Below are 27,350 nucleotides of genomic sequence, written 5' to 3'. Positions count from 1 at the left end.
AGTTGATTCAATATGCCAAGGTGGCATAATTTGGGGTAGCATGTCTTGAACCCCATCACTTACACTTGCAATTACTTGTTGAATTATCTTTCTTTACCGTTAGACTGTGCATTCCACTAGGGCAGAAATCTTGTTCTCTAGCTTTGTTTCCCCAGCATCTAGCACTGTGTGTCTTGCATGTACTGGGGCCTCAGTAAATATTTGTAAAAAAATGAAAAATTTCCATCAGAACTAGCCTCCAGTGCCTCCTTGGCTTCCAAATTAATTACTAATTAATTCGCTAATACAGCAAACCTTTATGTATGTAACTCTACCGTGTAACAGCACCTTGCTACATACTGGGGCACATCCATAGGCAAATAAAATAACAGTTTCTCTCTGCACAGGAGAAAATTATTCAAATTGTATTCATCTTTCATTCCACTCAATTAGGACACGTCCCTTGTTGGCGGATTCGTGAGCGAAGTAACTATTTTCCAGCGAGTGTCCTCAGGTGACCTGTCTAGACATGCCCAGGAAAAACAATCTAACACTCTCCTAACCCCCAAAGTAATCTCTGACGCGCAGGACGTGCTGCGCCGCCTACGAAACGCGCAGGACCGGGGAGTGAAGGCTGGCGGCGTGGCGCCCAGCGCAGGCTTCGGTGGGCCGGGCTGCCCCGCGGGCGAGGGCGGGGGCCGGGCCGCCGCCGGGTCCGCCGGCCGGCAGGGGGCGCGGGCGCCCCGGGACCCGCGCCGCCGGCCCCGTCGCGCGCTCGCTTGCCGCCCGGCAGCACATGTGTTTCTGTTTTGTGTTGTAGCATTTGTTCTGGAAGCTTGTATTTACATTTTAAGTGTATCTGGTGAGTGGGCTGGAGCCCTCGTCTGGGCTGGGGAAAAAAAAGCGCTTCGGTTCGTCTTTTAGTCTCTCCTCTTCCTTTTTCTCTCCGGTTTCTCATCACTCCACGCAGGTAGGGGCTGAAAATGAAATCGACAATGATCAGTTTGCGGGGTCTGGGAAAGTTTTTTTTAAAAGAGGAGAAAAGGTAAAAAAAGAAAAAAAAGAAAAAAAACCTGGGGGAGGTTGGGGGAATTGAATGAATAAAAAGGGGAAGGAAGGCGGATCCACGTGGTTTAATCGGAGACAGACAGAGATCCCATTGTTAAAAATCAATCAAAAAAAAAAAAAAAGCAGACAGGACGAAGGCGCAGGGACGCTGGGGGAAAGTAGCGGCGGAGCCGGGCACTTTGCAGCCGGGATCGGAAGGATCGGCTGAGCCGCACGCTCGGGGAGGGGCCGGGAGAGTGTCGGGCACCATTAAAGTTTTTATTTTTCGTGTCTGTGCGAGCAGGTGTTTGGGGCCGGGGGCCGGCTTTATTTGCGCCACCACCCACCGCACCCTTCCGTGGGGGGCAGCCAACCCTAAGGGATTCGGCTAATTAGAGCCCGAGGTCGGAACCCCCAGGCTGGAGCGGAACTGGGGACTCAGGCGGGGGGTGGAGAGAACTGCGTTTGAGTGGGCTTGGGGAGGGGGGTGCGGAGACAAAAGCAGCAGGTGGGGCCGCCGCGGAGGGGGGAGTTCCTTCACCGGGGTGCCAAAAGGGGGTCTTTGAAGTGTCCCAAAGCCTTCTCTAATTAAAGCCTCGGAGATCAGAGACTTCCCTTTTCTTTCCCTTTACTTTTTTGGGGACCTGGCTGCAATTATGATGCGATGTAGGCAAACCTAACTTGAGGATGGGCCCGGGGGGGGGGGTCTCCATTTTTTTCTTTTCCTGAGCGGATTGCAGTCGGGGACCTGGACTCCCGTGCGGGATTCCCCGGAGGAGGCGCGCCGGGGCCCGGGAGGGGCGCGATTTCCTCCCGGCTCGCCCCCTCTCCGCCCACCCCGCGGCCGCCACTTTGGGGAGGGCAGGGGAGGAAGTGGAGGCCGGTGGCTCGGCTGGCTCCCCTCCCCCCGCGCAGTTTATAACCCGTCCATTGTGCGCCGCTGCCCCGTGTCTCCTCCAGCGCGACCATGCCCAGGAAGAAGGCGGCGGCGGCCTGGGAGGAGCCGAGCTCGGGCAACGGCACGGCCCGTGCCGGGCCCAGGAAGCGCGGTGGCCCGGCCGGTAGGAAGCGCGAGCGGCCCGAGCGCTGCAGCAGCAGCAGCGGCGGCGGTAGCAGCGGCGACGAGGACGGCCTGGAGCTCGACGGGGCCCCCGGAGGGGGCAAGCGCGCGGCGCGGCCGGCGGCAGCCAAGGCGGGCGGCGCGGCCGTGGTCATCACCGAGCCTGAGCATACCAAGGAGCGCGTCGTGAGTGCGGGGCCGGGGCTGGGGGCCGGGGGGCAAGGGCCGCGGCACGTCACCGCGCGCGTCCTGACCGGGGGCGGCGGGGCCGGCGCAGGCCGCGGGCTGAATCATCGCCGCCGCCGCATAACAAAAGGGCGCGGGGCGGGGGCGGGCGCGGGCCGGGGCCTACCCGACCCCGCCGCCGCCGCCGCCCACCCACGCGGCCGTTGGCCGTTGGGGCGCGCGCCCCGGGCCCCCCGCCGGGGGAGGGGCAGCGGGAGCCCGCGCCGGCCCGCGCGAGGGGGTCATGGCCCCGCCCCCGGCGCCGCTCGAGCCGACTCCCTCCGCCTCCCCTCCCCCTCCCGCCCCGGGAAGGGAGACTTTTGCAAGTTGTCTGCGGCCGGAAGAGGGGAGGCGCGCACCGGGCCCGGGGCGCGGCGCAGCGTGTCCTCGGTCGCCCCTGGCCCCCTGCGGCCGCCGGTCGGCCCCGGCACCGCGGGGGAGGGGGCTGCCGGCGCGCTGCGGGAGCGGCGGTTCACGCCGGGGCTTTGAGGTTCCCGCCGCCTCGGCTCCGGCGCTCCGGGGGGGCGGGGCTTGGCGGCAGCCGCGCATGCCCCGTGCGGCCCTGCGCCGTCTCGCGCCGCTGGGGAGGCGGGGGTGGCGGGCGCCGGGGGAGGGTGCGAGGGCGCATGCTCTGGAGAGCCCTCCCCCTGGAGGTCGGGAAGGGCCCCCACACCCCCAGAGGTGTTTGGGCTTTGTTCGTCGATTGTGGTCTGAAGGAACGGGCGCTTGGTGTGGTCTCTGTGCAGCGCCCCCCACAAACCCCCGTAGTCTGAGTGGGCTTCAATTTGCTCATTAGAGTTGGGCCTTCAAATCTTCATTAAGATCGTGACCAATTTATATGCCTGCAAAACCCTGCGGAGCCAGAGATCTCACGTGGGGTCAGTGATGCTCAAACCCCACGGGTTTAGTGTGGGACTTGTGTTTAGGGAGAGGGTCAAAGCTTTCACCAGTTGCTCAGATAGCTCCAAAAGAGTAAGAACTTGCACTTAGGGTCTAGAGTCTCACGGTCTGGAGGGATCCTTTTCTCAGTCCGTACCAGCGTGATTTCCCCCAGGGGAGTTCAGGCAGTATTTAAATGGTTAAAAATAATTGCACTTCTAGGTCCACTTTATAGGTGCGAAAACTGGGGCACAGAGTCTAAGGGACCAGCCCAATATCACATGGAGCTAGATTTCCACTGGGCTCAGGGTTTTTTTCTGATGTCATCCTTAACGCCTCTGCAAATTGTTCATGTGGAGATGGCTTTGTAACTGCCATCTCAGTGGAAAGGGCCAACGTGTTAGATGGTGGAGGAGGGTGATGTTAAGGAGAGCCTGTATCACTGAAACGTGTCACCTGGGGTTGGGGACCAGGCCAGGGCCATGGCCACAGTATTGAGAAAAGGGAGCGCAGGGACTGTTTTCCTTTAACAAATGTGATCTTCTGTGCGGGACTCCAGACATTTTCCCTCCAATCCTGGTGTTAGGAGGGAACTGAAAAGAAAGGTCAGCTGGGCTCTGCCTCTGCTACATTGTCTCTCGAGTGTTTCCAGTCAACCTTTTAGAGTAATGAGTTTTGTTATCAGGAAGTAAAAGATTCTTACCGTGATGCTGAGATTCACCCAAGGAGGTAGTCACAGAGAGAGAGCATGTGCAGTGGACTGGCCAGCACACCATCAGGAGACTGAGGGTCCAACGAAGGATGCTGTTCTGTGCTTCATGGAAAGTGCACACCTCAAGCTTTAAGTCATTTTCACTTTTAGCATCCGTTGGTCCAGGGTCAAGGCCAGGCCCAGGCTGTCCCACTGCGTTCCCAATGCCTTGCCCTAGGTGGGCATTGCCCCCAGTCCTGGGTGTATCCCTGGTCCCAGGTTCCTAGACTCCAGGGGAAGCGCCTGGGAAGCAGTCCTGAGAATCCTGTCTGCTGCCACAGGCCAGCAGCCGTCCCCAGCTCTTTTCAGAAAGAGAATTTTTACTGAGAATTTCGCAAGCCTCGCTGCTGTTCAGGGCTGTTGGAAGGAGGTTTGTATGAGAGCAGCTGCCATGAGTTGTCTGAAGCCGTGTTGCCTTCAGTTACCTCAAAGCGGCAGATGTTGGGCTTGTGAAAGATGAACCCCAAATACTTGTATGGTTGAGGGACAGAGTTGCCTTGAGAAAAAGCTGTGTATTTTTATAAAACATTCTTAGGATTTCAGTCTCGGAAAATGCTCTCTCCAAGGACCTACAAGGTTTCCGTGTAGTTGTATCAGATGAGCATTTTACGACCCTCTAGGGTTGATGCAGCCGGAATTCCCTGTGAACTTCATAACGCTGTAGGTAAAGCGAGCAGCCTTGGCTGACTCCTAGAAGACAGGTGAGTGTCACAAGCTGTCCAGGTCTTTGTAGTTCTTCTAGTGTTGGGTTGCTCAGGTTTTGTGGACCCTGAGACAACTCTGTCCTGTCTGAAAGGACCAAATAAATACAATTGAAAACTGAGCTTGAAGCCTGTCTTAGTTGATAGCCCACTAGGGAGTAGTCATTGCGGCCCTTTCTCTGAGTGGTCTTCCCTCCACGGAGAGTGGCAGCCTTCTAAATGGATGTATGTTAACGATTCACTCTCAGCCTCGTAAACATGCTCCTTGCACTTGGGCAGTAATTCAAAAATCGCTTTGGACCAGAAACCCCATTTTGTTGATTGAAGAAGGTCGGTGCGTGTGTCCCAGCCAGCGAAATTCACCCATCCTGTTGGGAGACTGTTCTCCCAGCTTTTCTGCCACATGATATTTAGACATGGGCAGCATGTCTGCTGATTTCATCCAGAAAACAACCTCTTGGCCCATCGGTGAAGCCCAGGTTACACCTGGGAGGGTCCCATAACCTCTGGTGCTCACAGCCCTGGCAGCTGTCCCTGGGGTTTCTCTGGATGGAGCCCCCCGCATCCGGGGTCTCTCCCACCTGTGGGTGGGTTCAGCTCTGTGACAAAGAGGGACATGGGCTGTGTTTTTTTTAATTTTATTTATTTATTCATTTTTGGCCGCGTTGGGTCTTCATTGCTGCGTGTGGGCTTTCTCTGGTTGCGTCGAGCCGGGGCTACTCTTTGTTGCAGTGCGCAGGCTTCTCATTGCGGCAGCTTCTCTTGTCGCGGAGCACGGGCTCTGGTGCGCGGGCTTCAGTAGTTGTGGCACGTGCGCTCAGTAGTTGTGGCATGCGGGCTCTAGAGCGCAGGCTCAGTAGTTGTGGTGCATGGGCTTAGTTGCTCCGCGGCACATGGGATCTTCCCGGACCAGGGCTCGACCCCGTATCCCCTGCATTGGCAGGTGGATTCTTAACCACTGCACCACCAGGGAAGCCCATGGCTGTGATTTTTAAGTGGGTGTTAGGAGTTCTGGTCCTTACTTGAATTTTTTATTTCATATAAGGTGGAGGGAAGAATTGAATTATAAGCAGCCTACAGCAAAGAGTTATATAGATGATGACATCTAACGTGTGAGGAAATGAGGCCCATGACATAAAAACACAGTTAAGGTACGGCTTACCACCCTCCTTGGACCACTGTCACTGGAGGAAACACAATTGACCAGTTGATCAAGGTTTCCCACAAGGTGTTTACCTTGTGTCAGAAGGCTTGGGGTTTTGTATAAATGCTCCGCTGGCTCGATGGGCCAGTACACATAAACCCTTGTTCACTTGTGCAGGTGCTGGCATCTCCAGGTCACAAAGGAGACCCTGCTCATGCCCAGGGTGATGGCAGCTAGTTCTGGCAGAGCTGCAGGTCCCGCAGCAGCCAGCAGCACTTCTGACCTGCTGCTGTGCTGCGCGCACCTTGGTGTGGAGTGGTTTAACCGTCTCTGCCCACCTAGGGGCCGGGGGGGGGGTGGCCTGGCCTGAGGTCACGGCTATTCCGGTGTCCTCTCCCCACCATCTGGCCTGGTAGCTCATCCCACGGTGCTTTGGTCCATTCTGAGTCTCTGCTGCCCCTCCACGCAGACCTGAGGAATAGTGGAGAGCAAGTCAGTATTGTGGGCAGAGACCCAGGGCTGCTCCTTCCACTGGGAACTTGACAATCCCCTGATGCTATTTGTCTCCTGCAGTAGACCTGTAGAATGTTCCAGCCAGGCTCGCCAGTTAAACAAAGAAGGGGAGATAACCAGGGGAAACTCGGCTCCCATTCAAGTAATTGGAGTCTGGGTGCCGTGGGGTTGGACTACCCCGATTAAGGTCATTCTCTGAATAATTGAAATGTGGCGAAGTCATCCTCCAGCCCTGACTGCTTTGTCGCCCCTTTGCATGCTGACCGTGGGCGCGCCCTGTAGATGGACCGTCTGCCTCCAGCCCTGTACTCGTGGCCGAGCGGGCGAGCATGACGGGACCGGGGGTGGGGTGTGTGTGTGTGTGTGTGTGTGTGTGTGTGTGTGTGTGTGTGTGTGCCCGTGACATCGGGTTTGGGTTGCCCAGAGTTCCCTAAGAAACGGAATCCCCCCTATGAGGATGTGTTCCTCTTACACATGCATGTACTAGGCTGCCAGAACGTACCGCCAGGGCAGTCACTGTGTAGGGGTTAGAATGACTGGATTTGCAGCTGTGTGGCCTTTTTTTCCTCAAAGCCTTCCAAGAATGCTTCTGTAAACCGAAGGAAAACTCTTTCTTTGCTTTTAACGTCCTGGGATGCTGATGATGTAAAGGATGAAAGCAGAACGGGAAGTTACTGCTTCCCTTGCCTGTGTGGAACTAAGTGGAGCCTTCAGAAGTGGATCTTTGACTAACAGTCGACTTTAAAGAGTGTACTGGGCATCTCAGAATCGAAGGGAAGGGCTGAGCACAGGACGAGTGCCACCCGGAATCGGACAGTGGCCTTTTTAAGTAGTACATGCTCCCCCTGTGACAGTGAGAGCATGTGGCCCTAGTGATGGAGGATGGGGACTGAGTTATACTGGCGGGGCCGCTGGCCATCAGTCCCCTGGCTCTCGGCCAGCAGTGAGGACGAGCCCATCGGAGGCTGCCCCGTCAGATCCGCCAGCCCCCCGTGGGTCTTCCTCCCTCCAGTGGAGGAATGAACACGGGGCTCTGCTGTTTTCCCCGCGGAAGGCTCCTGGCAGCGAGGGCAGTGCACGGGGAGGATAGGAAAGTCGACCGATGTGATCTCTGTGCAGAGATGCCCCAGGGCCCCAAAGCCTTCAGGTCCACGTGTGGTATGCTGGGCTTGCAGTGGGAAGATGCAGCCTTGGCCCCGAGGACAGCAGTTTTAACATTCACTCCCTGTGTGACGCAGCAGGCCTATTGCAAATACCTGTACAAGGCAGTCTGCAGAGCGGAGGGGAGGAATAGCATTTGGCTTCTTTTGTAGGGTTTTGCCAAAGATGTTTTTAAAGAGAAAGGATTAAAACGACCTGGGCTTAACCAATGAGCTGCAGGGGCAGGTTCGGGATTCCACGTATGGAAGGGGCTGGCGAGGTGGTGCTTATTTCAGCTCCCTCTGTCTGCTGTGTGAACCGCTGAGGGAGAGCGTTAACAATGAATTATTTTGTTTCCTGCTGTCGTTGGACAGATTTGGGAAGCTAGAAGCAGCGTTACAAGCTAATTCTTTCTCCCTCTCTCTTTGTCTCTGTAGAAACTTGAAGGGTCTAAGTGCAAAGGGCAGCTTTTGATTTTTGGGGCAACCAACTGGGACTTGATTGGTCGAAAAGAAGTGCCTAAGCAACAAGGTATGAGAAACAATTTCTAAAGAATAGAAGACGCTACTGTTGATTGAGTGCTTCCTGTGTGCTAGGTGTCCAGTGTGATTCTGGTGACTGTCCGCCAGGTAGGTATTCTCTTTACGGAAGCGCTCAGAGAGGCCAAGTGATTTGCCCAGGGCCACACAGCCACTCTAGTGATGGGGCTGGATTTGAACCCGGGTCTTGGGCAAGTCTCTCACTTGGGTACAACTCTGCTTTTGAAAATTCCGTTGAGATTAAACAGAAAAATCTAAGTAGTAGCCTCAAATAAACCTCGACACTTTTTTCCCATCTTCTCATGTCACTTACTTTCATTAAAATGAAGAGGCTGGTGCTGTGGAATGTCAAAATGTCCTTGATTTTTGTCACGTGTCAGATGGCGGACTTGTTAGACATTTCAGAAGAGTCCACGTTTCCTTGCAAACTGCCAAATTGTTGCGGGAACTGGTTTGACAGAGCAAGTAGCAGTCTGGAGTGGGGGAAGCAGGGAAATCCTAAGAAGTATCTTAGTTCCCAAATGTTTTTAGAAAATTGGTGTCTTTTCTCAGGAGAATACTGGCCCATCCAAGAGAAGTAAGGCTGGTACTTTGCCATATTTTATGGCTTCTTGATTTCATTTGGAAAAATTCCCAAAGTACTTTCCAGCATTGCCCGGTGAACAAATATTTGCACGCTGACACTCCCTGCGGCCTCAGGATGGGCAGTGGAGATCATCTTATTCCATGAAAACAGCGGGCGGGGTTTCAGCGGCACTCAGGGTCCAGATGAGTTAGAAATGGGTTTGAGCCATTTTCTTCCTGTTGGGGAAAGTGCCCAGCCTTCAGGACCAAGCTCTCAGCCTAAGCTGCCTGATGGCTGGTGTCACCTGGAACCTCTCCTGATAACATCAGTCTCCCTGCCGGCCCTGGCGCAGGTGTCGCATTGTTTCTCCAAGCTGTTCTGTAAATGAGTGGTCCAGTTGCAATTAGAGACACTCAGGCCCCAAGCGGGAAGTAGATTCCAGAGGGGAACCCATGGCAGAGCAGGGCTGCCTCGAGTTGAAGGAATTTTGCCCCACTTGGGCTCATTTTAAGAGTGCCTTTTTGTCTTCTCCGAGGCCCACCTTTGCTTCCCAGATGTTTCTCCCTCTGAATGAAGTTTTATGTCATTAAACAAACATTTTAAAGTCTTTCAGTGTCTTTCGGCTCTCCGTGAACTTGCCAGTAGACATAATGGGAAGGGAGGGAGAATTTGTTTTCCCACGGGTGCCAAACATGAAGGGAAGAAGGATTTCCCCTCCCGCCCTCACCTTTCCCAGTCCCTCCCATTCTCGAAGCTGCCTTCCTTCTGAGAGCCCATCGGCTCTTGGGTACGCGTCACTGGATCTCATAAAGTCAGCAGCCTCCTTCGTTTTCAAGATAACACAGTGATTTTGTGCTCCATCTCTGACTGGGACCAGGCCCTGGGCATTAACGACCTCCAGGCAGGCCGAGTGGCCCGGGACTGCTGCTCTGCATTTCGTATGACTAGGATCCCTCTGAAGAAGGTTCCTTGGGAGGCCCCGAGAATCCCTGCCTCTCATGAGCTGATGACGTCTTGGGCACTGACATTCGTGGAGCTCATGCAGGGAAGATGCTTTGGCAGATCAGACCATCTACTCATCTGTGAGGGGGTCCACTTAGCCACTCTGGGTCAGCCGTGGTGTCCCCTGGCGCCTCCTGGCACCGCGTGTTGTCCACAAGCACGGCACACGGCAGTCATGCCACCGTGATGAGCAGACGTTAGCATAGGTGTGAAGGCTGTCGTTTCTGGTTTGCTCTTTCCCAGGAAATTGCTGGGTCTTCTTTCACCTTTCAGTGGTAGAGGAGCGTCTTCAGGTGGAGAAGCTCAGGGGTGCCCTGAATCATGGTGGGGAACTTCCCTCGCTTGCCTGACCCGCCCCAGGTAGTTAAACGAGAGGCCGCGCCCGGCACCCTCTGCTGGTGGGGTGCGGGCAGGGTGGGGATGGGCGGGAACAGTTTTACAGACTTTCGCGTGGAGCCAGGTACTTGATGGAGAAGTTGACCTCTCAGTCCGTTCAGGTCAGTCTGACACAGTTGATTTCGGCAGCAGCTAGCATTTCATAATAGTCACCACGGACCTAAAAATGGGCTCGTTTTTCTGTCCTTGAGGGCCCCAAGTTGAGGAAATTAAGCCCCAAATTGGCCACGCCCTGTCCACTAACAAGGTGAAGTGGCGGGTGTGATGGAGGCCGCTGTCTCTCCTCGCCCCCATGCCCTTGAATGGTTCCCAGTGCCCTGCCCCAGGCACGGGGAGGCCCTGGCCCTCAGGGTGGGAGGCATGTGAACTCAGTAGGATAAGTGCTGTGACAGGATTCACAGGGCGCCGGGGTCCAGAAAGCAACGAGTTGAAAGGGGGATGCGGGCAAGGAAGGCTTCCCAGAGCAAGGGGTGTTTGACCTGAGGTGCAAAGAACAGAGGCAGGGGGCAGGGAAGGGCCTTCCGTGGGAGCAAATACACGGGCGGAGCTAGGGGTCATGACTCGGCCAGCATGATGGGACCCCTGAGAAAGATGGCATGAAGGGGTGCAGGCTCGGGGTTGGCCCCCAAGAGAGCCTCGTGGCTGCAGGCCCCCAGCCTCTCCCCACCCCCAGGTAGAGGGCCGGGAGGGAGCTGTCGGGAGGGTGAGGGAGACTGGGGGTCTGCTACCTGCTCTTCTGGGTCAGTCCCGAGCCCGGCGGGGCTGCAGGGCAGAGGCGGTGGCACCTGCTTTCCGGCCACCGGCTTTTTGGCACATTCGGCAGGTGGGTTCGGGCCAGAGACGGAGGTGGAGCAGTGTCTGTTCAGATGGCCACTGACGGGTCCACACCGCTGGTGCGCTGCCCCAGGGGCCCCCGAGGGTGTGCTTTACGTGGGGAGTTGGGGGGTCGGCCCTCTGGCTGGTGACACTGGGGCAGCTCTCAGCACCCACCAGGGCTCTGCGACTGTTTGACGTGTGTTCCCTTTGCCTTTGCAGCCGCCTACCGCAACCTCGGTCAGAACTTATGGGGGCCCCACAGGTATGGGTGCCTTTCCGGGGTCCGGGTACGGACGGTGGTGTCGGGGTCATGCGCCGCCCACAGCCTCCTCATCACCACGGAAGGGAAGCTTTGGAGCTGGGGTAAGTACCACAGGGACGCGGCGAGTCCCGTGGCGTGGCCCGCGGGTGGGCTCCCTTCCTCCACCCCTGGGGGGAGACCCTCGTCCGCCCTCCGGGGCTGTGCTGCTTGCTGTGCGTTTCCTCGCTTCCTGATGCCCAGCTAGTCTGTGCCCCGTGAACACATCACCTCCTCCCCTCTTCTGCCAGGTTTTGGTCTGTACGTAACCCCCGATTTCTCTGAATCCTCTTTAGGCAGCCTTTTCCCGAACGTTCTGACTGACTCTGGATCTGATGTCGAGGTGTGCCTAGTATTGAATTCCTATTTTAGGTGTGCTGTCCCCCCAGCACACAGCACAGTGTGACGTAGACCTCTGTTCTTGCCACTTTAAATGCCACCAGCTTTTACATCTGCCACGTGGTGACACCAGCCCGAGTCTATGCAGTCTTGTTCCTCTGTTTCCTGTTCCATTGCCCCAGAGAGTTGAGCTTGCTATTTCCAAGGTGATCTGCTTGCCCTGCCGCTGGACTCCCTCGCCTGGGTGCTGGGGGGCGCTGTTCTTGTCTTTTAGCCTCCCTTCCCTTTCAGGGTCCCTTGCAGAGTGCTTCCACACCGTCTGCCCTGTTTCCTCTTCCAGATCCTTCACACAGGTCCTGGCTGGGGCTCAGTTTCCCCCACACCCTCTGCTGGCTCCTGGACTCTTCTTCCCGCAGGGGGTGTTGGCGTTTGTCCTCACCCTTTGTTTCTGGCCCTTTGGCTAGCTTTGGGTCCATAAGACTGCATTTTTATTTCGGGCTGTTTGAACCTTTTTTTTGCAATTTCATGAGTGGCTGTACCAAAGTCCAAATACATTAACATCTGTTGTCTTCCCTGCACTCTGCTAATTTTGTAATTCTGGTGAAAAAAAAGCTAACAAGTGTGTCTGGCCCAAATTTAAACTTCGTAGTTTCTTAGTGACACGCTGACATTGCCACGATTTTCGTTTGCTCCCAGTTGGCACGGGGTTGTGTCCCTCCCCCAAAACCCCCTCCGGCTCACTACGCCAGCACTGAACACAGCCTCCCACGTCAGGGTTCCCAACTTCAGGTGTCCTCTTTCTGATCTCTCTACTGAATGTCACTTCCGTGTTGCTTCTAAAAACGTCCCCTCTGCTGACCCCCTGGGCAGGGAATGATTCTAAAAGCTGTGCGTCTGCCCTGCCCCAGAACAAAGACATGTCCCATGAGCAGACTCGCCGCTGTAGGGGGGATGAGACACTGGGAGTGTCACGAGTCCACAGTGAGTCCCCGGCAGGCTCAGGGCCCAGTCCAGGGCCCGAGAGCATCAGTGCTGCAGCCCGGAATTCACGGGGTCTGCACCCGCCGACCACCTGGGCCTCTCGAGCCGAAAAACCGCATCCGGTGCTCGTTCGTGCCTTTCACAGTGAACCTGGGCAGTTTCCACTAGAAGCTGGTGTCCGCCTGTCCTGCTGGAGCACCATAATCAAAGCCTGAGGACGGTTTTCCTGTAGTAACGGCAGCTGGTCACCCTTTCTCGAGTCCCATCCAGGACAGTTGAGGCTCATCTTTGTGGCTCTGCTCCCCCTCTTTCACGACTGCAAGGTCAAAGTTCATTGTTGGGGAAGGATGTGGAAACCTCCCCCGCTTTCCGAATTGCCTGGCTTTCTGGCCCCATAAAATCTCCCGAAATGTTCGGTTACAAGTGTGGTTCTTCTCTTAGAGGGACCTGGGAGAGGCCCACTGAGGTGCTGAGTTTGGAACCCTTGTAGCCTGTGTTGAAAACTAGGTACGGTTTAGGGGGGCCAGCCTTCGGCCCCCCAGCTCTCCACACCTGCTTTGAGCCGCAGGGCTGTGTGGGGCAGAGGGCCTGGCAGGTCTCGGCCTCCGGCACCCGCACTCTCCCCCCCCCCCCCCCCCCCCCCCCGATGCCACGCCAGCGCAGCCCCAGAGCTGGAGGTCGGCCAGTGGCCGGGGAGGGCCTGTGTTCAGAGCAGGCCTGGCCTTTGGCCGTCGCTGGGGTTCACGTGGCTAAGGGTCCTGCGAAGGCTGGTCCGTGGGAGGTGGGCTTAGAGAGAAGGAGAGAAATACAGGGTCCACGGTAGACGCCTGGGGCACTGAGGGAATCAGACTCCTGTGAGGCAGGTGTTACCGTCTTAAAATACCTCAGAGTGAAGCAAATGAAGGAATTGGCGTCTGGCAGGTGCGGTGAGAACTGAGAGCTGTGAGCTTCCCTGAGCTCATCCGCTCGTGTGTGCCATCCAGGTTGAACCTGGCTTTCTTCCATTTCCCTCGGGGGCAGAGAGCTGGCGAAAGTGCTCCGATCTGTCCCAGCCACTGCCCCAGAAACGAGGGTCAGAGCAGGTGAGGTGGTGGCCGGCAGCTGCACGCCGAGGCGACTCTGGGGACAGCCCTGCGTATCTCATCTAGTCACCCGACCCCACCGGCAGCCTTAAGGCTGGCATTGCCTGCGGAGCCGGGCTTGCTGTCCCCCGGCGCTGGGCTTGTGGGTTTGGAGGGCGCCTTCTGGGAGACCCAGCCTCGCCCGGCAGCTGCTCCGGCCGCCCTCTCTCCTCCTCCCCGCTTTATCTATCCTGCTCCTGACCCGCAGGGCGAAATGAGAAGGGCCAGCTGGGCCATGGCGACACCAAGAGAGTTGAAGCCCCCAGACTCATCGAGGGGCTCAGCCACGAGGTGATCGTGTCCGCGGCGTGTGGGCGGAACCACACCTTGGCCTTGACAGGTAAGGAAGGGCCGCTTCCCTCAAAATGGGGTCAGAGGCCAAATGGTCCACCTGGGGCAGGGGGTGGGGCTGCCCCCGTGACCCATGGTCACGATCAGAAAGATGCCCAGGGAGCCTGGTGGGCAGCTGCTTGAGGCATCGGGAGCCTCGCCCACGGGCACCAGTGGCCGGGACGGCGGGAGGGTCTCTGCTGGGGAGTGGGTCTGCTCTGAGGTCTCCGCCCCACCCCGTTTTGGAGAATTGTCTCACTTGCATTCTTCCTGGCAAAGGAGCTGTTTTTATTATTTTAGAGCCTTTGATTCCAAGTCTAGTTCCGAATACTCAGCAGTATTTTCCCTCTGGTGATGAATGTTGTTCTTTCCTTCCAGAAACGGGCTCCGTGTTTGCGTTTGGGGAGAACAAGATGGGGCAGCTGGGCCTCGGCAACCAGACGGACGCTGTGCCCAGCCCCGCACAGGTGCCCGCCCTCCTCCGCCTTCAGGGCCTTTGTTTCTCGTTGCTTTGGGGTTGGATTTTCTGGGGTGAGATCAGACATTCCTCTCCATTGTTTGAGTTACTGGGTCCCTTGTAAAAGCAGGATCTCGATGCTTTGAGTGGGTCAGGTTTAGTAGATGGTCACAGTTGAAGAACATCCTGGAAGCAGTTTTTCATTCCGATTGAAATAATTTGTTCCAGAGGCCTGTTTGAAGCCTGTTCTATTCCAAAGTGAGAATTGTTACATGGATGTGATTGGTCTTTATCTGAGAATACTCTGAGTTTTGACTTTGTAACAAGTCACCGGCCAGGTACTTAGAACACAAATAGGAGGTCGGTCGTCTCTTATTCCTCAGAAACTTTGGAGTCGTTTGGAGGAGTGGGATTTATACCTAAAAAGTGAACTCCTGACATAAGGCAGCAGGATGCTACAGCGAGTGTCTGACGAGGGAAGGGACTTGGGTTTCTTGGTCTTAAAAAGAGACCTTGACCTTGGCCAAACGTACCTGTAGTCTGGAGGATTTTCAAGGTGTTGCTGTTTTGTTAGCCACTTGCTCTGCAGCGGAACGTGACGGTTTCCAGAGTGAGCCGGGGCCGGACAGAGCCCGGGACTCAGCATGCCCTCCCCCGCCGCATCGCCTTTCCCCGCGATTTCCCGCGATGTCGGTACTTCACGCCCTCCAGTTCCTCCAGTCTGGCTTTCCCAGACTGATTAGTTTGCAATAGCAAGTCTTCTAAGCACTTTCTCAGATTTGTTTCCAAATCCCATGTTAAATTACTCAGGGCCTTTGCTGTCTTCCAAGTTCCTAATTTCGAACCATTATATTTCTTCTTCACACCTTCAATTAAGGCTAATTAGCAAGCGGCTCTTACAGTAGTAAAAGAGAGTGTAAAACAGTTCATTTTACTGGTTGGCAATAGCGCTTATAAAAGCTTTTCTTTTTAAAGTTGCGTGACATCAAAACTAGTGACTAGAGTGGGATTTGGGAACTACATGTGATTAGTTCTGTTTTCTGACACCTTCGTGCCCACGCCAGTCAGTTGAATTCAGCATTCGCTGGGCACCAGGATGTGTGAGGCACAGCGTTGTGCATTTTGAGGGTTACAAAGACCCGGGGACATGATTTGCTTGTCTGAACTGACTCTGTGCTGGGAGGTGTTTCTTTACATACATTCTAAGCCTTTGCCTTCAGCGTTGTTGGGTCCATTAGAAGTCCTTTGTAGCCTAGTAATTGTTTCACACCAACCTGTGGGGAGGTAGAGACTTTATCAATTTAAAAAAAAAAAAAATGTCTAAAAGTCTGCTGTCTTTTCTTTTCAGATAATGTACAACGGGCAGCCAATTACCAAAATGGCCTGTGGGGCTGAATTCAGTATGATAATGGACTGCAAAGGAAACCTCTATTCCTTTGGGTGCCCTGAATATGGTCAGCTGGGTATGCAAAGTACATTTTTTAAAAGCTCTGTAATCTAACTGTATGTTTAGAACCAGAAGTCAGTGTGGGGCTGCACACACATGGTAGAAATGTGGGTAATTGATTGCAGATAATAGCCTTGATCCATTAAGTGGATGTCCTGTTTAGTGGGCCAGCATGTCGTCATTCATGGGGTTGTGGCGTCTGACAGTGACTTGCCATAATGAAAGTCAGGGCTTGAGTCTGCCAAAGGTTTTTCTTCTGATTTGGGAATTCATTTTTGTATAAAGGGATTTCAAAGCTTTTTTTTTTTTTTTTAATCAAACCACCTTCATTCATTTTCATATTTAAAGATTTGCCTTCATTGAAAGTGAGGAGATTACACAAGAGTAAGGTTGTTTTGAAAACCTCGGCCTGGGCCATTATTTCAGGTATACACGTGAAGAGCCCAATATCATGTAAAAGTGGGATTGTCTTCCGGATTTTCATCCCTAAACAGAAGGGATGAAATTTACTTATTATTCATTGAGTAGAAAAGTAAAACTCAGAAGGTAGTTCTCCTCAGTTCTCAGTGAGTGGAAAATGACTCTCCATCCTGACTTTACAAGGTCTCCATTTTCTTTTCCCATCTGACACCGAAGTGGTTTTTTTTTTTTCCCTTTCTGGCGTCTTCCCACCTTCCAGCTCCTTCCAAGTGGGAGGTGAGGAGTGGGCGCCCTCTGCTGGCGCCTGAGTTTCACGCTGCTCCGGATCCTCTGCAGCCCCTGGATCTGGGTTGCCTGGGTCTCCACGTCATTAAAAGCAGGCAGATGGAAGATAGTATAAATAGAACAAGGAGCATCTCGCTGGCCTTTAGACTTCAGGGAACAGTGACTTTGTGAAACTAAATATACCTAAGTCAGAAGTGAATAAGAGAGAACAGCCCCATGTGCGTTCAGCTTTGGTTGCCAGGGAGTTGCCAGAGACTGTTGGAGAGACCGTTTCCATGGCCACAGGCCCTGGTGCCGTCCCCAGCCCCGGTCAAAACACTGGAAGCAAGTTTCTGGTTTACTTCTGGAAACGTGCGCAGCCCCCCTGCTGCCTGTGGCTGCCCCAGATCTGCAGACAGGCAGCTTGTCGCAGCAGGTGGATTTTCCTTCAGGGAAATGAAATGCCCTTGGCAATGATGACGACAGCTAACATTTAGTGAGCAGTTACCATGAACTAGTCCCCGTTGCAGCACTTTATACCGAATCTCGTTTGCTTGGTTTACGCTTGTTTAAAGGTATTTTGAGAAGTTGGCTTGATTTATATCTACAGAGTCAGTTAATCTTCCCAGCTTATTTTAAAACCGGTTTTCAGTGTGATTGTCCAAACCCAGAGAGATCCCTTTTCAGAATTAGAACTTGACCTCGGAAGGTGCATCCCCAGCGTGCACTAGCCCCCGCGCTCGCTCCCACGACGTGTTTACTGGGTCAGGCAAGGCAGAGGCGAGAACGTACATTGAGTTTCTGCTTTAACGACCACGATGATGTATTAGGTTACTGGTAATTCATAAAAAAGCAAGCCTGGGAAAGTGGGTTGAACTTTTTTGTCCGTTCTCGGCCCATGCAGGGCTCCTTGAGGCCCCCAGGTGGGGCACAGATAAGACCATTCCTTTGGATCTGGAGCTTCCCACTTTTTTGGCCACAGCCCAGCCCAAACGTAGACTCGCAAAGAATTTTCACAAAAGTCCTCTTTACAGATGGTGTCCTTGGGTGTTTCTTACTCTGTTCTATTCATTTTTCAAATAAAGAAAAAACTCGTTTCAACCCACAACACCGATTCTATGCCCCACAAGTTGGGTCATGCCTCAGGTTGGAGGACACTACCTTGGTTGACAGGAGTTCCCACGAGGACCTGCCCAGCCAGGCTGGGCAGGTGCTCTGTGCTCTGGCCGCTGCTGACGGCCGGCCCTGTGGTCGCTGCAGGACACAACTCGGACGGCAAGTTCATTGCCCGGGCGCAGCGGATAGAGTACGACTGCGAGCTGGTGCCCCGGCGAGTGGCAATCTTCATCGAGAAGACGAAAGACGGCCAGATCCTGCCGGTCCCGAACGTGGTGGTACGGGATGTGGCCTGCGGCGCTAACCACACGGTAAGCCTTGAGCGTTTTTGGCCTTTCTTCTGGCTTCCAGGGTGTCACCTCAGTGGAGACCCTTGGCTTTGCAAAGCCAGGAACTGACCCTGGCCCCCTCGACATCCTGCCCTCCTCAAGGGCTTCACACCCTCAGTTGTCCCGGGGCGTCATTCTCACCTGACTGCTTCTGCGTGGCGTCCACAGATGTAGCTGAACGTGCAGACGCTTTGGGTTGGGATCATACAGTAAGAGTTTTTCTGCTTTTGTCTTTTGTCTAATAGAACATCACGGATGTTTTTCCAGGTCAGTAGACAATATCTCAGACGGGGTGTTGAATAGATTCAGTCATTAAGGGTGTTTCCTTAAAGGTCAATCTAGATAAACGGCAATAAAATTTTGTATGTGCGTCTTTTTTTTTTTTTCTTGGCCGCTCGGCATGTGGGATCTTAGTTCCCCGACCAGGGATTGAACCCGTGCCCGCTGCATTGGAAGTCTTAACCACTGGACCGCCAGCGAAGTCCCTATATGTTCATCTTTTTATCTTAGTTGCCTTCCTGTGGTTATTTTGCCTGAAAATGCCTGAGAGTCAGACTTGGTTCTCGTCTCGCTTGAAGGACCAGGGCTGGGGCTGAGAATTCAGAGACAGGTCGGTCTCCTGTGTGCAGGCAACTGGCTGAGTGACCTCAGGACTGGGAGCTTTCAGTCTCTTCAGGTCCAACAACTGATTCTCCCTTATACAGCGTAGTCAGGAGAAATAGATCTTACTTAGGCCTCTGGTGTCAAATCATGTTAATAAGTTGTACATTCACATGATTGAAACATGAGACATCAAGGATGCTGTGAAGAAAAGAAGATGGATTTTTAAAATTTTTTATTTTTTTAATTGAAGTATAGTTGATTTACAATGTTGTGTTAGTTTCTGGTGTACAGCAAAAGTGATTCAGTTATACATATTCTCTTTCATATTCTTTTCCGTTATGATTTGTTACAGGATATTGAATATAGTTCTCTGTGCTATATGCTAGGTCCTTGTTGGTTATCTGTTTTCTGTATAGTAGTGTGTATCTGCTAATCTCAAACTCCTAATTTATCCCCTCCCTGCTTCCCCTTTGGTAACCATAAGTTCTCTATGTCTGTGAATCTGTTTCTGTTCTGTAAATAAGTTCATTTGTGTCACATTTTACATTCCACATATAAGTGATATCATATGGTATTTGTCTTTCTCTTTCTGACTTACTTCACTTAGTATGATACACTCTGGGTCCATCCATGTTGCTGCAAATGGCATTATTTCGGTTTTTTTTCACGGCTGAGTAGTATTCCATTGTGTATATGTGCCACATTTTCTTTATCCATTCATCTTTCCATGGACATTTAGGTTGTTTCCATGTCTTGCCTATTGTAAATAGTGCTGCAGTGAACATAGGGGTGCATGTAAGAAGATGGACTTTAAATTGTTGAGATGTCACTGCACACTGCACCTGTGACCAGGTGGAGGTCACCTGTGTGAACCCGCCTGAAGGAGAATCCAAGGTGGGCGGGGCTTTCCCTCTGGGCTCTGTCTGCAGTTTAGTCAGGATTGAAATAGGAAGTGGAGTGCAGTGGCCTGCTCTGGAGACATCACCCTTGTGCTTCCGATGAGGGAAAGGGGAAGACTTGCGGCTTTAATAATAATAATTTGTTAGGAATGGAAAATGGTGTCCCTGGCCGGGAAAACAGCAAACATCCTCGCCACGTGGACCCGCTGCTGGCGCCTCCCCTGTCCGAGGCCGGTGTGGGTCATCTTGGGTGCTTCTGCCCTCAGCCCTGGCCACAGGCTCTCAGAACGGCAGCCACCCCACTTGTCCCCCGTCCCAGCGCTGCCTTTTCTCTCTCCTGCAGCTGGTCCTGGACTCCCAGAAGCGCGTCTTCTCCTGGGGCTTCGGGGGCTACGGCCGGCTGGGCCACGCCGAGCAGAAGGACGAGATGGTTCCGCGCCTGGTGAAGCTGTTTGACTTCCCTGGACGCGGGGCGTCCCAGATCTACGCTGGCTACACCTGCTCCTTTGCCGTCAGCGAAGTGGGTCAGTGCTTCCCCGTCTGGGCCTCGGGAGGAAGGCATCCAGGGCCAAGTCTCGGGTTTCCCTCCCTGGCTGTGTGCTCTGGTGGGGAGTCCCGTGACCTTTGCCCTGTTCAAGACCAGGGACCTTGACTTCATCGACCTCCCGGATTCTTCGGACAGAGCTCCTTGTGGTCACCGGTGCCAAGCGCTGTGCCTGGCGGGTCCCGATCCTCTTCCCTTTCTCCTTTGATGTTGCTGAGGTGAGCATCCAGCTCTTGAGATGATGGTGACAATGGAGACGCGTTTGTCTTTCCCAGGTGGTCTGTTTTTCTGGGGGGCCACCAACACGTCCCGGGAGTCCACCATGTACCCGAAGGCCGTGCAGGACCTCTGCGGCTGGAGAATCCGGAGCCTGGCTTGTGGGTATGTGGCTGTGTCTCGCGGTTAGTGGGGATGTCTGTCCCCGTGCCCGGCATGTTGGACACACCCGGGAGGTGCATGTCCCTTGAGGGCTCCACTCTTCCCATGGGGCATAGGGCGCACCAAATTCTAGAGTCAGGAGGGGGAGGGTCTGTGCTCTGGGCAAGAGGGGTCGGGAGGTCTTAGAACAGGTGACTCGCTTTGCTGCTTCTGAGGGTTTTGTTCTTCGAAGGCTTGGTGTGCTCTGTTCGTATTGCAGGTTCAAATCATATTTAGTTAGGAAATTTTAGTTACTGTGATACAGCGGGAACAAGAAAGTATCCTCAGGTCAGTGATTTTCCGTTTATTTTGAGGACACCCGTTGAGCTCTGTCGCACCTCTTGATGAGGAGTTTGCTAATGTTCATCACCTGCCAGGTTTTGGGGAGATGACAGTGTAGTTGTTGGGGGTTCGGTGTGGTTTTAATCTGAAACCTCTAGCCCCGCCCAAGTCATCTGGCAAGTTCCGCCCCCTTTGGAATAAACTCTCACTTCATCCTGATTTGTTCTCTTCTCCTTTTCCCAGTGTGTTTGTTCATCTAAAAGTGACCCCCCCCCCACCCCAAGAGCCCTAGAGCCCGAGTGGGGTGGGGCGGGGAGATCTGGGGCCCCGAGGCTCCTGGCTCTAAGGGCTTCTGCAGTTTGGGCCTGCGCGGGGCAGCATTTGGGCTTCAGAAGCAGCCCATTGGCCCTGTGCTGTGTTGTTTGGAATGGAGTTTTTAGTGGGACCAGCTTGATGTTAATGCTAGTAGGTCACACCCTGCAGGGAGCCCACGGGAAGTGCCCGGGGCTGCTGGGTGGCTGAGGTGCAGCGCTGGGCTGCCGCCCTCGCCGGTGACAGCCTCTGCCCGCCGGTGACAGCCTCTGCCCTCGGCGGTGACAGCCTCTGCCCGCCGCTGACAGCCTCTGCCCGTTTGCAGGAAGAGCAGCATCATCGTGGCTGCGGACGAGAGCACGATCAGCTGGGGCCCGTCGCCGACCTTTGGGGAACTGGTAAGCTGGTCCGCGTGGCGGAGGCAGAGCCCGCTCTGGGTTCCCTGAACCACCCCTGAAAGCTCGCAGGAGGAAGGTGCGTGTGTGTGTGTGCGTGCGTGCGCTCGCTTGTGTGTGTGTTTCCTTGTTGCACGAAGGTCTGCGGTATTCCCTGATGTTTAGGTCGCTTGAGGTTTCATGAGTGTTCCTTTGCTTATCAAATAATTGTGAAAGTTCTTTCTGTCCACATTGTTAAGTTGAAATTGGGAAGTTTCAGATCCCATTTCCCCTCATGTTTTGTAAACCGTAATTGTGGGATGATGTCAGTAGGAAAGAGGGTGGTTTCTCTTCCCTCTCCCCAGGAGAATTTCAGTCGACAGGAACAGCTTGTCCTTTTAAACGGTGGGGTCAGTTGTGACCATGCATTGAATCTTTCTGGTTTCCAGCCTCTTAGGTCTTTTGGGGACATTCTTCTCTTATTTTTCCCAAATAAGTTTGTCTGTGTTCCAGCTTTTAATCTCAGTTACTTGAGTGACTAGAACCCATGGCCCTCGGATTCCCCCACACCTTTGGCCTCAACCAAACATCTGATTCTTAGCTTCTGGGGCGTAGTGAGTCTTCATCAAGAACAGCGGGGCTATGGAGCTCATCCTGACGGTCTGCCTGTTCTACCTGCAATTTGATCGTCAGCCTGGCTCTTTTATTTCCTGCTGGGAACTCGGCCTATTTTCCCTTCCCTCTGCTCTCATGTGTAGGAGCTGATGGGGTGATGGAAGGAGGCGGGTGCTTCTTGACCCCCTGCGCCATCTCCAGGGCTGGTGGCCTGAACACGCCTTTTCCTCGGAGCTGTGCGCCCGCTTTCAGTCCGGTGGCTTCAGAGGGGACCCCACGTGCCGCAGACACTGGGGGGCCCTTCAGAGGTGGCCCCATATGTGGAAGCTTGAAAGAGACTGAGAACCTGGCCCAGTTTTTTTTTTTTAATTTATTTGTTTATTTTATTTTTGACTGCGTTGGGTCTTTTGTTGCTGCACACGGGCTTTCTTTAGTTGCGGCGAGCAGGGGCTACTCATTGCGGTGGCTTCTCTTGTTGGCGGAGCACAGGCTCTAGGCGTGAGGTCTTCAGTCGTTGTGGCGCGCGAGCTCAGTAGTTGTGGCTCGCAGGCTCTAGAGCGCAGGCTCAGTAGTTGTGGCGCACGGGCCCAGTTGCTCTGCGGCATGTGGGATCTTCCTGGACCAGGGCTCGAACCCGTGTCCCCTGCCTTGGCAGGCGGATTCTTAACCACTGCGCCACCAGGGAAGCCCCCTTGCCCAGTTTTTATGGGTTGTTCTTAGAGAAGGACAGATGTTCCTAGGGCCTATCAGAAATAGACTCTGAGTATCGATTTAGAGACTAGAGGGGAACGAGGGGGACTTTGGGGGCAGCCTCTCGGGTGAGGAGTTGGTGTGGCACTCAGCCGGTGGCAGATGAAGCTCACCTGCCATGTGGGCCCCTCTTTGAGCTGAGCTGAGGGACCTGTCCACCTTGAAATCGCCCATCTTCACACCACAGCATGTGACAGAACCCCCACCCCCACCCCCCCCGCCCCCGTTCCCCAGGCAGTCCTTGACCGTCCCTTCCATGTCCGGTGTCCTGGAGTCATTGCTAATCATGGACACAGGTGGGGATGGGGACAGCCAGCACTCCTTGTGACCTGGTGGCCCTGAAGGGCCGCAGTTGCCATTTCTTCCTGCCCTGGCCATGGTGTCATCTGACCAGTGACTCTCCCTAAAAGGTGTCCTTATCACATAAACCCCTATAGCTTACATCTTAGTGTCTCGGGCCTGGGGTTAGGAACCGGTCACCTGCTGGCACCTGTGGATTCTTGTTGCTGCCCGGGCCTGGTTTTGGGTCTGAGACGGCGGGGCTCGGCCACAGAGGCTTCCGGGTCCGTGGGCGGTCCAGCCACATGGTGAGGTTCCCTCTTTCTGACTGGTGTTGGTGACCCAGGTTCTGTGAGCATCCCTCTGTTTGCCTCACCAGGGCTATGGGGATCACAAGCCCAAGTCTTCCACTGCAGCTCAGGAGGTGAAGACGCTCGACGGCATCTTCACAGAGCAGGTGAGTGAGGAGCCCTGGGCCCGGGCGGAGCAGGGGCGCGGGAGCAGAGAGAAAAGCAGAGCCGAATCGTGCCTCTCCCTCCTTCTGCTGTTTGCAGCCGGCTTGAGCCTCATCTGACATCTCCTTGGGTAGCTTTCCTGTGCCCCGTGCTAGAGTTTTCTGCTGGGTGATGGGAAAGGCACAGAGGTGTGCTGGCTAGGCCCCGTGGCTGCTGTCACCCTGAGGGACACCGGCCAGGATCCAGCCATAGCAGATTTGCTCCAGGCCGAGTGCATCACTCACGTTGGCTTGGTACCTTCACCCAAGCCTCTATACACCATTAGGCTGTGGGCAGCTGGTGGGGCGAGGCCTCTGCTGTTGCCGCACCAGACTGCCAGCCCTTGTCACCGATACGCACCTGGGGCTTGTGCCCTTGCACAAGGCAGGGCTGTGGTCCAGAGAGGCGGAGGGAACAGGGAGCACGGTCCCGAGTCCCCGCAGCCTCTGCAGGCAGTTGGCGTCCAAACACTGCTTGGGGGGGCCTCCTTCCACCTTGTCTCCCCGGGGCAGCCCAGAAGGCAGGCTAGCAGGGCACTGGTGGCAGGTCACGTTGACACTGGTGGTCCTCAGCAAAGGGCTTTTTTGAGCTTTTCAGGATGCCTTTGTTTTGACCTCTATACTGACCCCCGTTGGCGAGCCCAGCTTCCTGGTGTCCCGCCGTCTGCCTTGGGCTTGTCGGCCCCAAACTCTGCCTAGCCGAAGCACCCTTGCCCACCCAGCGCTGGTTTGTCCCCCAGGTTGCCATGGGTTACTCACACTCCTTGGTGATAGCGAGAGACGAAAGTGAGACGGAGAAGGAGAAGATCAAGAAACTGCCAGAGTACAACCCCCGGACCCTCTGATGCTCCCGGAGCCTCTCCAGCTCCACACCTCTCGCGGCAGCTGTCATTTCCACGTGCACTGGGACGGGAAGTCAAACGAGGAATTGTCAAAAGCAAAAGTTGACCGAAGGTGCATTTTTGTTAAGACTCCCTGAGGTTCCGTTTTATACGTGATTCAACGTCAACTACCTTTTCTGTATGCTTTCCAAAGTGTTTTTTTTTTCCCCCTCTTAATGATTAATTAAAATATTTGCTCATAGTTGACTTACCATTCCTACAAAAGAGGCAGAAACTTTGAGCAATCTAGGTTTGTTTTTTGTTTTTTTGTTTTTTTTTAAGTTTTCCTTTTTTACCCCTCTCTCCTACATACACTTGTCAAAAACACCCCTTCCCGGTTGTGATTAGCATTGAGCCCAGTGGGTGCTACCTGGGAGAGGAGTCACCACACGCTCAGAAAAAAATGTCCCTGTGGGGGCCAGCAGCATCTAGGCAAAGACCGTCCCTGGTGGTCAGTCTCCATCCAGAATGGCGCCCGTGTGCTCGGAAGCATCTGGGTCACTTCTCTCCTGCTTTTCCTTCTAGCCCGGCTCAGGCCGTGTGTGTTCTGCTTCTCCCCTTGGCTGCTTCTAAGCCCCCCGCCGCCTTTTGGCCGCGACATTAATAGAACCTGCCGTTTTCCCCCCTGGTGGGGGATCTGTGTTTAGCCATTTATACCTGCTTTAGCTGTAAAAGAAGTCCAAATGAAAATCAGGTGATTGTGGAACCAGTGGGGACTTCGGGGGGTGGGCAGATGTGGGGACAGTGTATCTGGTTCCAGATCCGGCTCGAAGGCTCCTCTGAGCCGGGGCCGCCTCGCCAGCACTCGCCATTAGAGATTGACCAGCCAGCAGTAAAAAGTGCATTCTGGAGTCCTTGCAAAGAAGGATCAGCCCTTTGTGTACCAGCCTTTATCGCCTTTGTGCTTCTGTCTTTATTCCGACCCCCTTCCCCCCGCTGGATCCTGCTGGAAGGGGCCCGGTCTGTTTCTGAGGCCCGGGTTCCTGTTCCGCTAACCCAACTCTCTAGTCACGTTTGCTTGGCTGTGTAACCAAATAGTTGGGATCACGGAAGAAGTCCCCTTCCCTGCGTGTCAGCACAGAGGCTGTGACTGCCACCTCGGCTCCCCGCCAAGTGCCCTGTGCCCGAACCCGTCCCTGGCGTCGTGCTGCGTGAGTTATGAGGTGCCTTTCCCGGAACCCTCCTCTCGCTTGGACCCAAGAGAGGCGACAGCTCTGGCTGGGGCTCTTGGTTTCGAGAGGGTCTGGACTGGTTTGGGTGCTTTAAAATAGATTTTTTAGTTCAGTGGTGCTTATGGGGGAAACGGGAATAGAACTTCAGTGTGAGACTTGGGTGATGGGAAAGTTAAATATTGGTCTTTTTTATTATGAATTTTTGCTTTGCTATTGTTACCACTTTTGTCTCCATGTTAAAATGCCAAAAATGATCTAGTCGTTGTTGCTTTTTTCCCTACTCGTCCCCCCCGCCCTGTCGCTCCTGACAGGGGCTTCTGCCTTCGCAGGGCGCGTAACGGTATCTGTCCTGGCCAGTCCCAAGGCCTCGCGGGAGGAGGCCGGCCTGCCTCTTTCTAAGATTTAGTCTGACTTCATGCTCGTCTCAACTGTCCTGTGTTTATAGTCCAGGGGAGAAGCTTCTGCAACTTCAGAACTTGTGCTAAACTAACCTGATCTGTCCAAATCACCCCCCAACTACCATTGCTGACTCAAGCTTCCCTGCATATAACCCCTCGGTTTCCTGACAGACCTCTCTCCTGGAATGGGCTTAGGCGCACGCGCTCCTCGTACCCTTGCAGCCTCCCTTGGGTGGTGCAGTCACCGAGAGGGTCAAGGGAGCAGTAGCCTGGGTGGTCCTGGCCTTTGCAGGAGCTGCCCTTGGCCAAGTGGGGCTTCAATCTTCAAGTGGACTCATCTGAAACCCACCGCCAGCCCGCTCTGGGGCCCCCTGCCAGGAACTGGAGCAGGAAAGGGATGTCCCTTCCACGTGGAGACTGCCCTCTTCTCTCCCACAATCACTCCTTTGGGCTTAGAATTTTAAAATGAACTTCCTAAGGGGGAAAATCCTTTAGAACAAGGAGTGGGGGGGAGACGGTCCTGGGCTCCCAGAGGAAGGGACACAGCCACGGGGCTGGGGTGCGCTGATCCTTCGGGCTCCAGACGTGTCTTCCAGCTCAGGAAGGAGACTGGACGAGGAGGCTTAGCGTGAAGGGGAGAGTCCAAGGAGAGGTTGTGATTTGGTCGAAGGTGCCTGGTTTAGTGCTGTAATTGTCTTTTTTTATATATATATTTCTTGGAGTAAACATTTGAAATAAACGACATCATTGTTTACTCTGTTTTGGCTTCTGCACTTCTTTTTCAGCGGAACGAACGTAAGAACACGCAACGGCTTCTTGCGTGAGCCCGGCCCAGGCTCCCACTCTGGGCCCCAGGGGAGCGGGTCGTTTTAGCTTCTAGGCCTGACCCCTGCTGGGGTTGGGAGGTGAGTGGAGCTCCCAGCTCTGTTCCTGGAGATGTGTGACCCTCAGGGAGGCTTCAGCACCCCATTGGCCCAACTCAAAACATGGAGTTTTTCATATTCATCGCACTGGGGCTTTGAGAGGATGAGGCGGGAAAGCACCTGAAGAGGGCTATAAAACGTGCGCTCTTCCCCACCCTCCTCCACCCACTCCTCATAAGGGAGCCCTGTTGTCACTTCAGCACTGGTCACAAATGTGCCCCTTTCAGGCCGTGCTGGCCCCTCACTGGCAGTGTGGCGAGCTGTCTACCCGGGGGCGCCAAATAGCCAGTCATGGGTTCAGAGGCCCCAGGCCTTCTCTGTTCTACCCAAGTTGACAGCCTTTGCTCTAGGCCACCAGCCACCAGCATGCCAACACGGGTGCTGTTTGTGGAGCCTCTGGGATGCCGGCTGCTTTATGTCATCAGATCCAGGTTGGAATGGGGCAGTGCCTGTGGACCTGGACTGCTTGGAGCTTCCCATCGGCAGAAGGAGGGGCAGGGTGGGAGCAGCTGTGGTTCAACCTCAGGATCATTGGACTTAATAGCATTT

General features: G+C 54.4%; 1 protein-coding gene across 3 annotated transcripts; it reads left to right on the top strand.

Annotated features, from left to right (window-relative positions):
• Positions 1–780: 780 nt before the first annotated feature.
• RCC2 (regulator of chromosome condensation 2) lies at positions 781–26,632 on the top strand. Of its 3 annotated transcripts, none has more exons than XM_059914750.1 (13): positions 781–841; positions 1,987–2,272; positions 7,877–7,970; positions 10,977–11,120; positions 13,705–13,836; positions 14,205–14,293; positions 15,632–15,746; positions 17,675–17,841; positions 19,705–19,885; positions 20,181–20,286; positions 21,242–21,314; positions 23,314–23,391; positions 24,168–26,632. In XM_059914750.1, exons 2-13 carry the CDS (start codon positions 1,994–1,996, stop codon positions 24,270–24,272), a joined length of 1,563 nt encoding a protein of 520 aa, XP_059770733.1. In that variant the 5' UTR covers positions 781–841; positions 1,987–1,993; the 3' UTR covers positions 24,273–26,632. The 3 variants fall into 3 exon arrangements, with proteins under 3 accessions (XP_059770733.1, XP_059770715.1, XP_059770724.1); XM_059914732.1 differs by having other exon boundaries at positions 791–949; XM_059914741.1 differs by lacking the exon at positions 781–841 and having other exon boundaries at positions 1,903–2,272.
• The last annotated feature ends 718 nt before the right edge of the window (positions 26,633–27,350 follow it).

This window comes from Balaenoptera ricei, chromosome 1 (assembly GCF_028023285.1).
Source record: "Balaenoptera ricei isolate mBalRic1 chromosome 1, mBalRic1.hap2, whole genome shotgun sequence".
Taxonomy (NCBI): domain Eukaryota; kingdom Metazoa; phylum Chordata; class Mammalia; order Artiodactyla; family Balaenopteridae; genus Balaenoptera; species Balaenoptera ricei.
The sequence above is the reverse complement of the archived record's forward strand: the minus strand, read 5'-3'. Positions and strand labels throughout refer to the sequence as shown.

Bases quoted from the DNA above. Each gene is read 5' to 3' on its own strand.
- RCC2 (XM_059914750.1), top strand. From the start codon at position 1,994: ATGCCCAGGAAGAAGGCGGCGGCGGCCTGGGAGGAGCCGAGCTCGGGC. The intron at 7,971-10,976 runs GTATGAGAAACA...TTGCCTTTGCAG, and splicing joins AGAAGTGCCTAAGCAACAAG to CCGCCTACCGCAACCTCGGT. The intron at 19,886-20,180 runs GTCAGTGCTTCC...TGTCTTTCCCAG, and splicing joins CTTTGCCGTCAGCGAAGTGG to GTGGTCTGTTTTTCTGGGGG.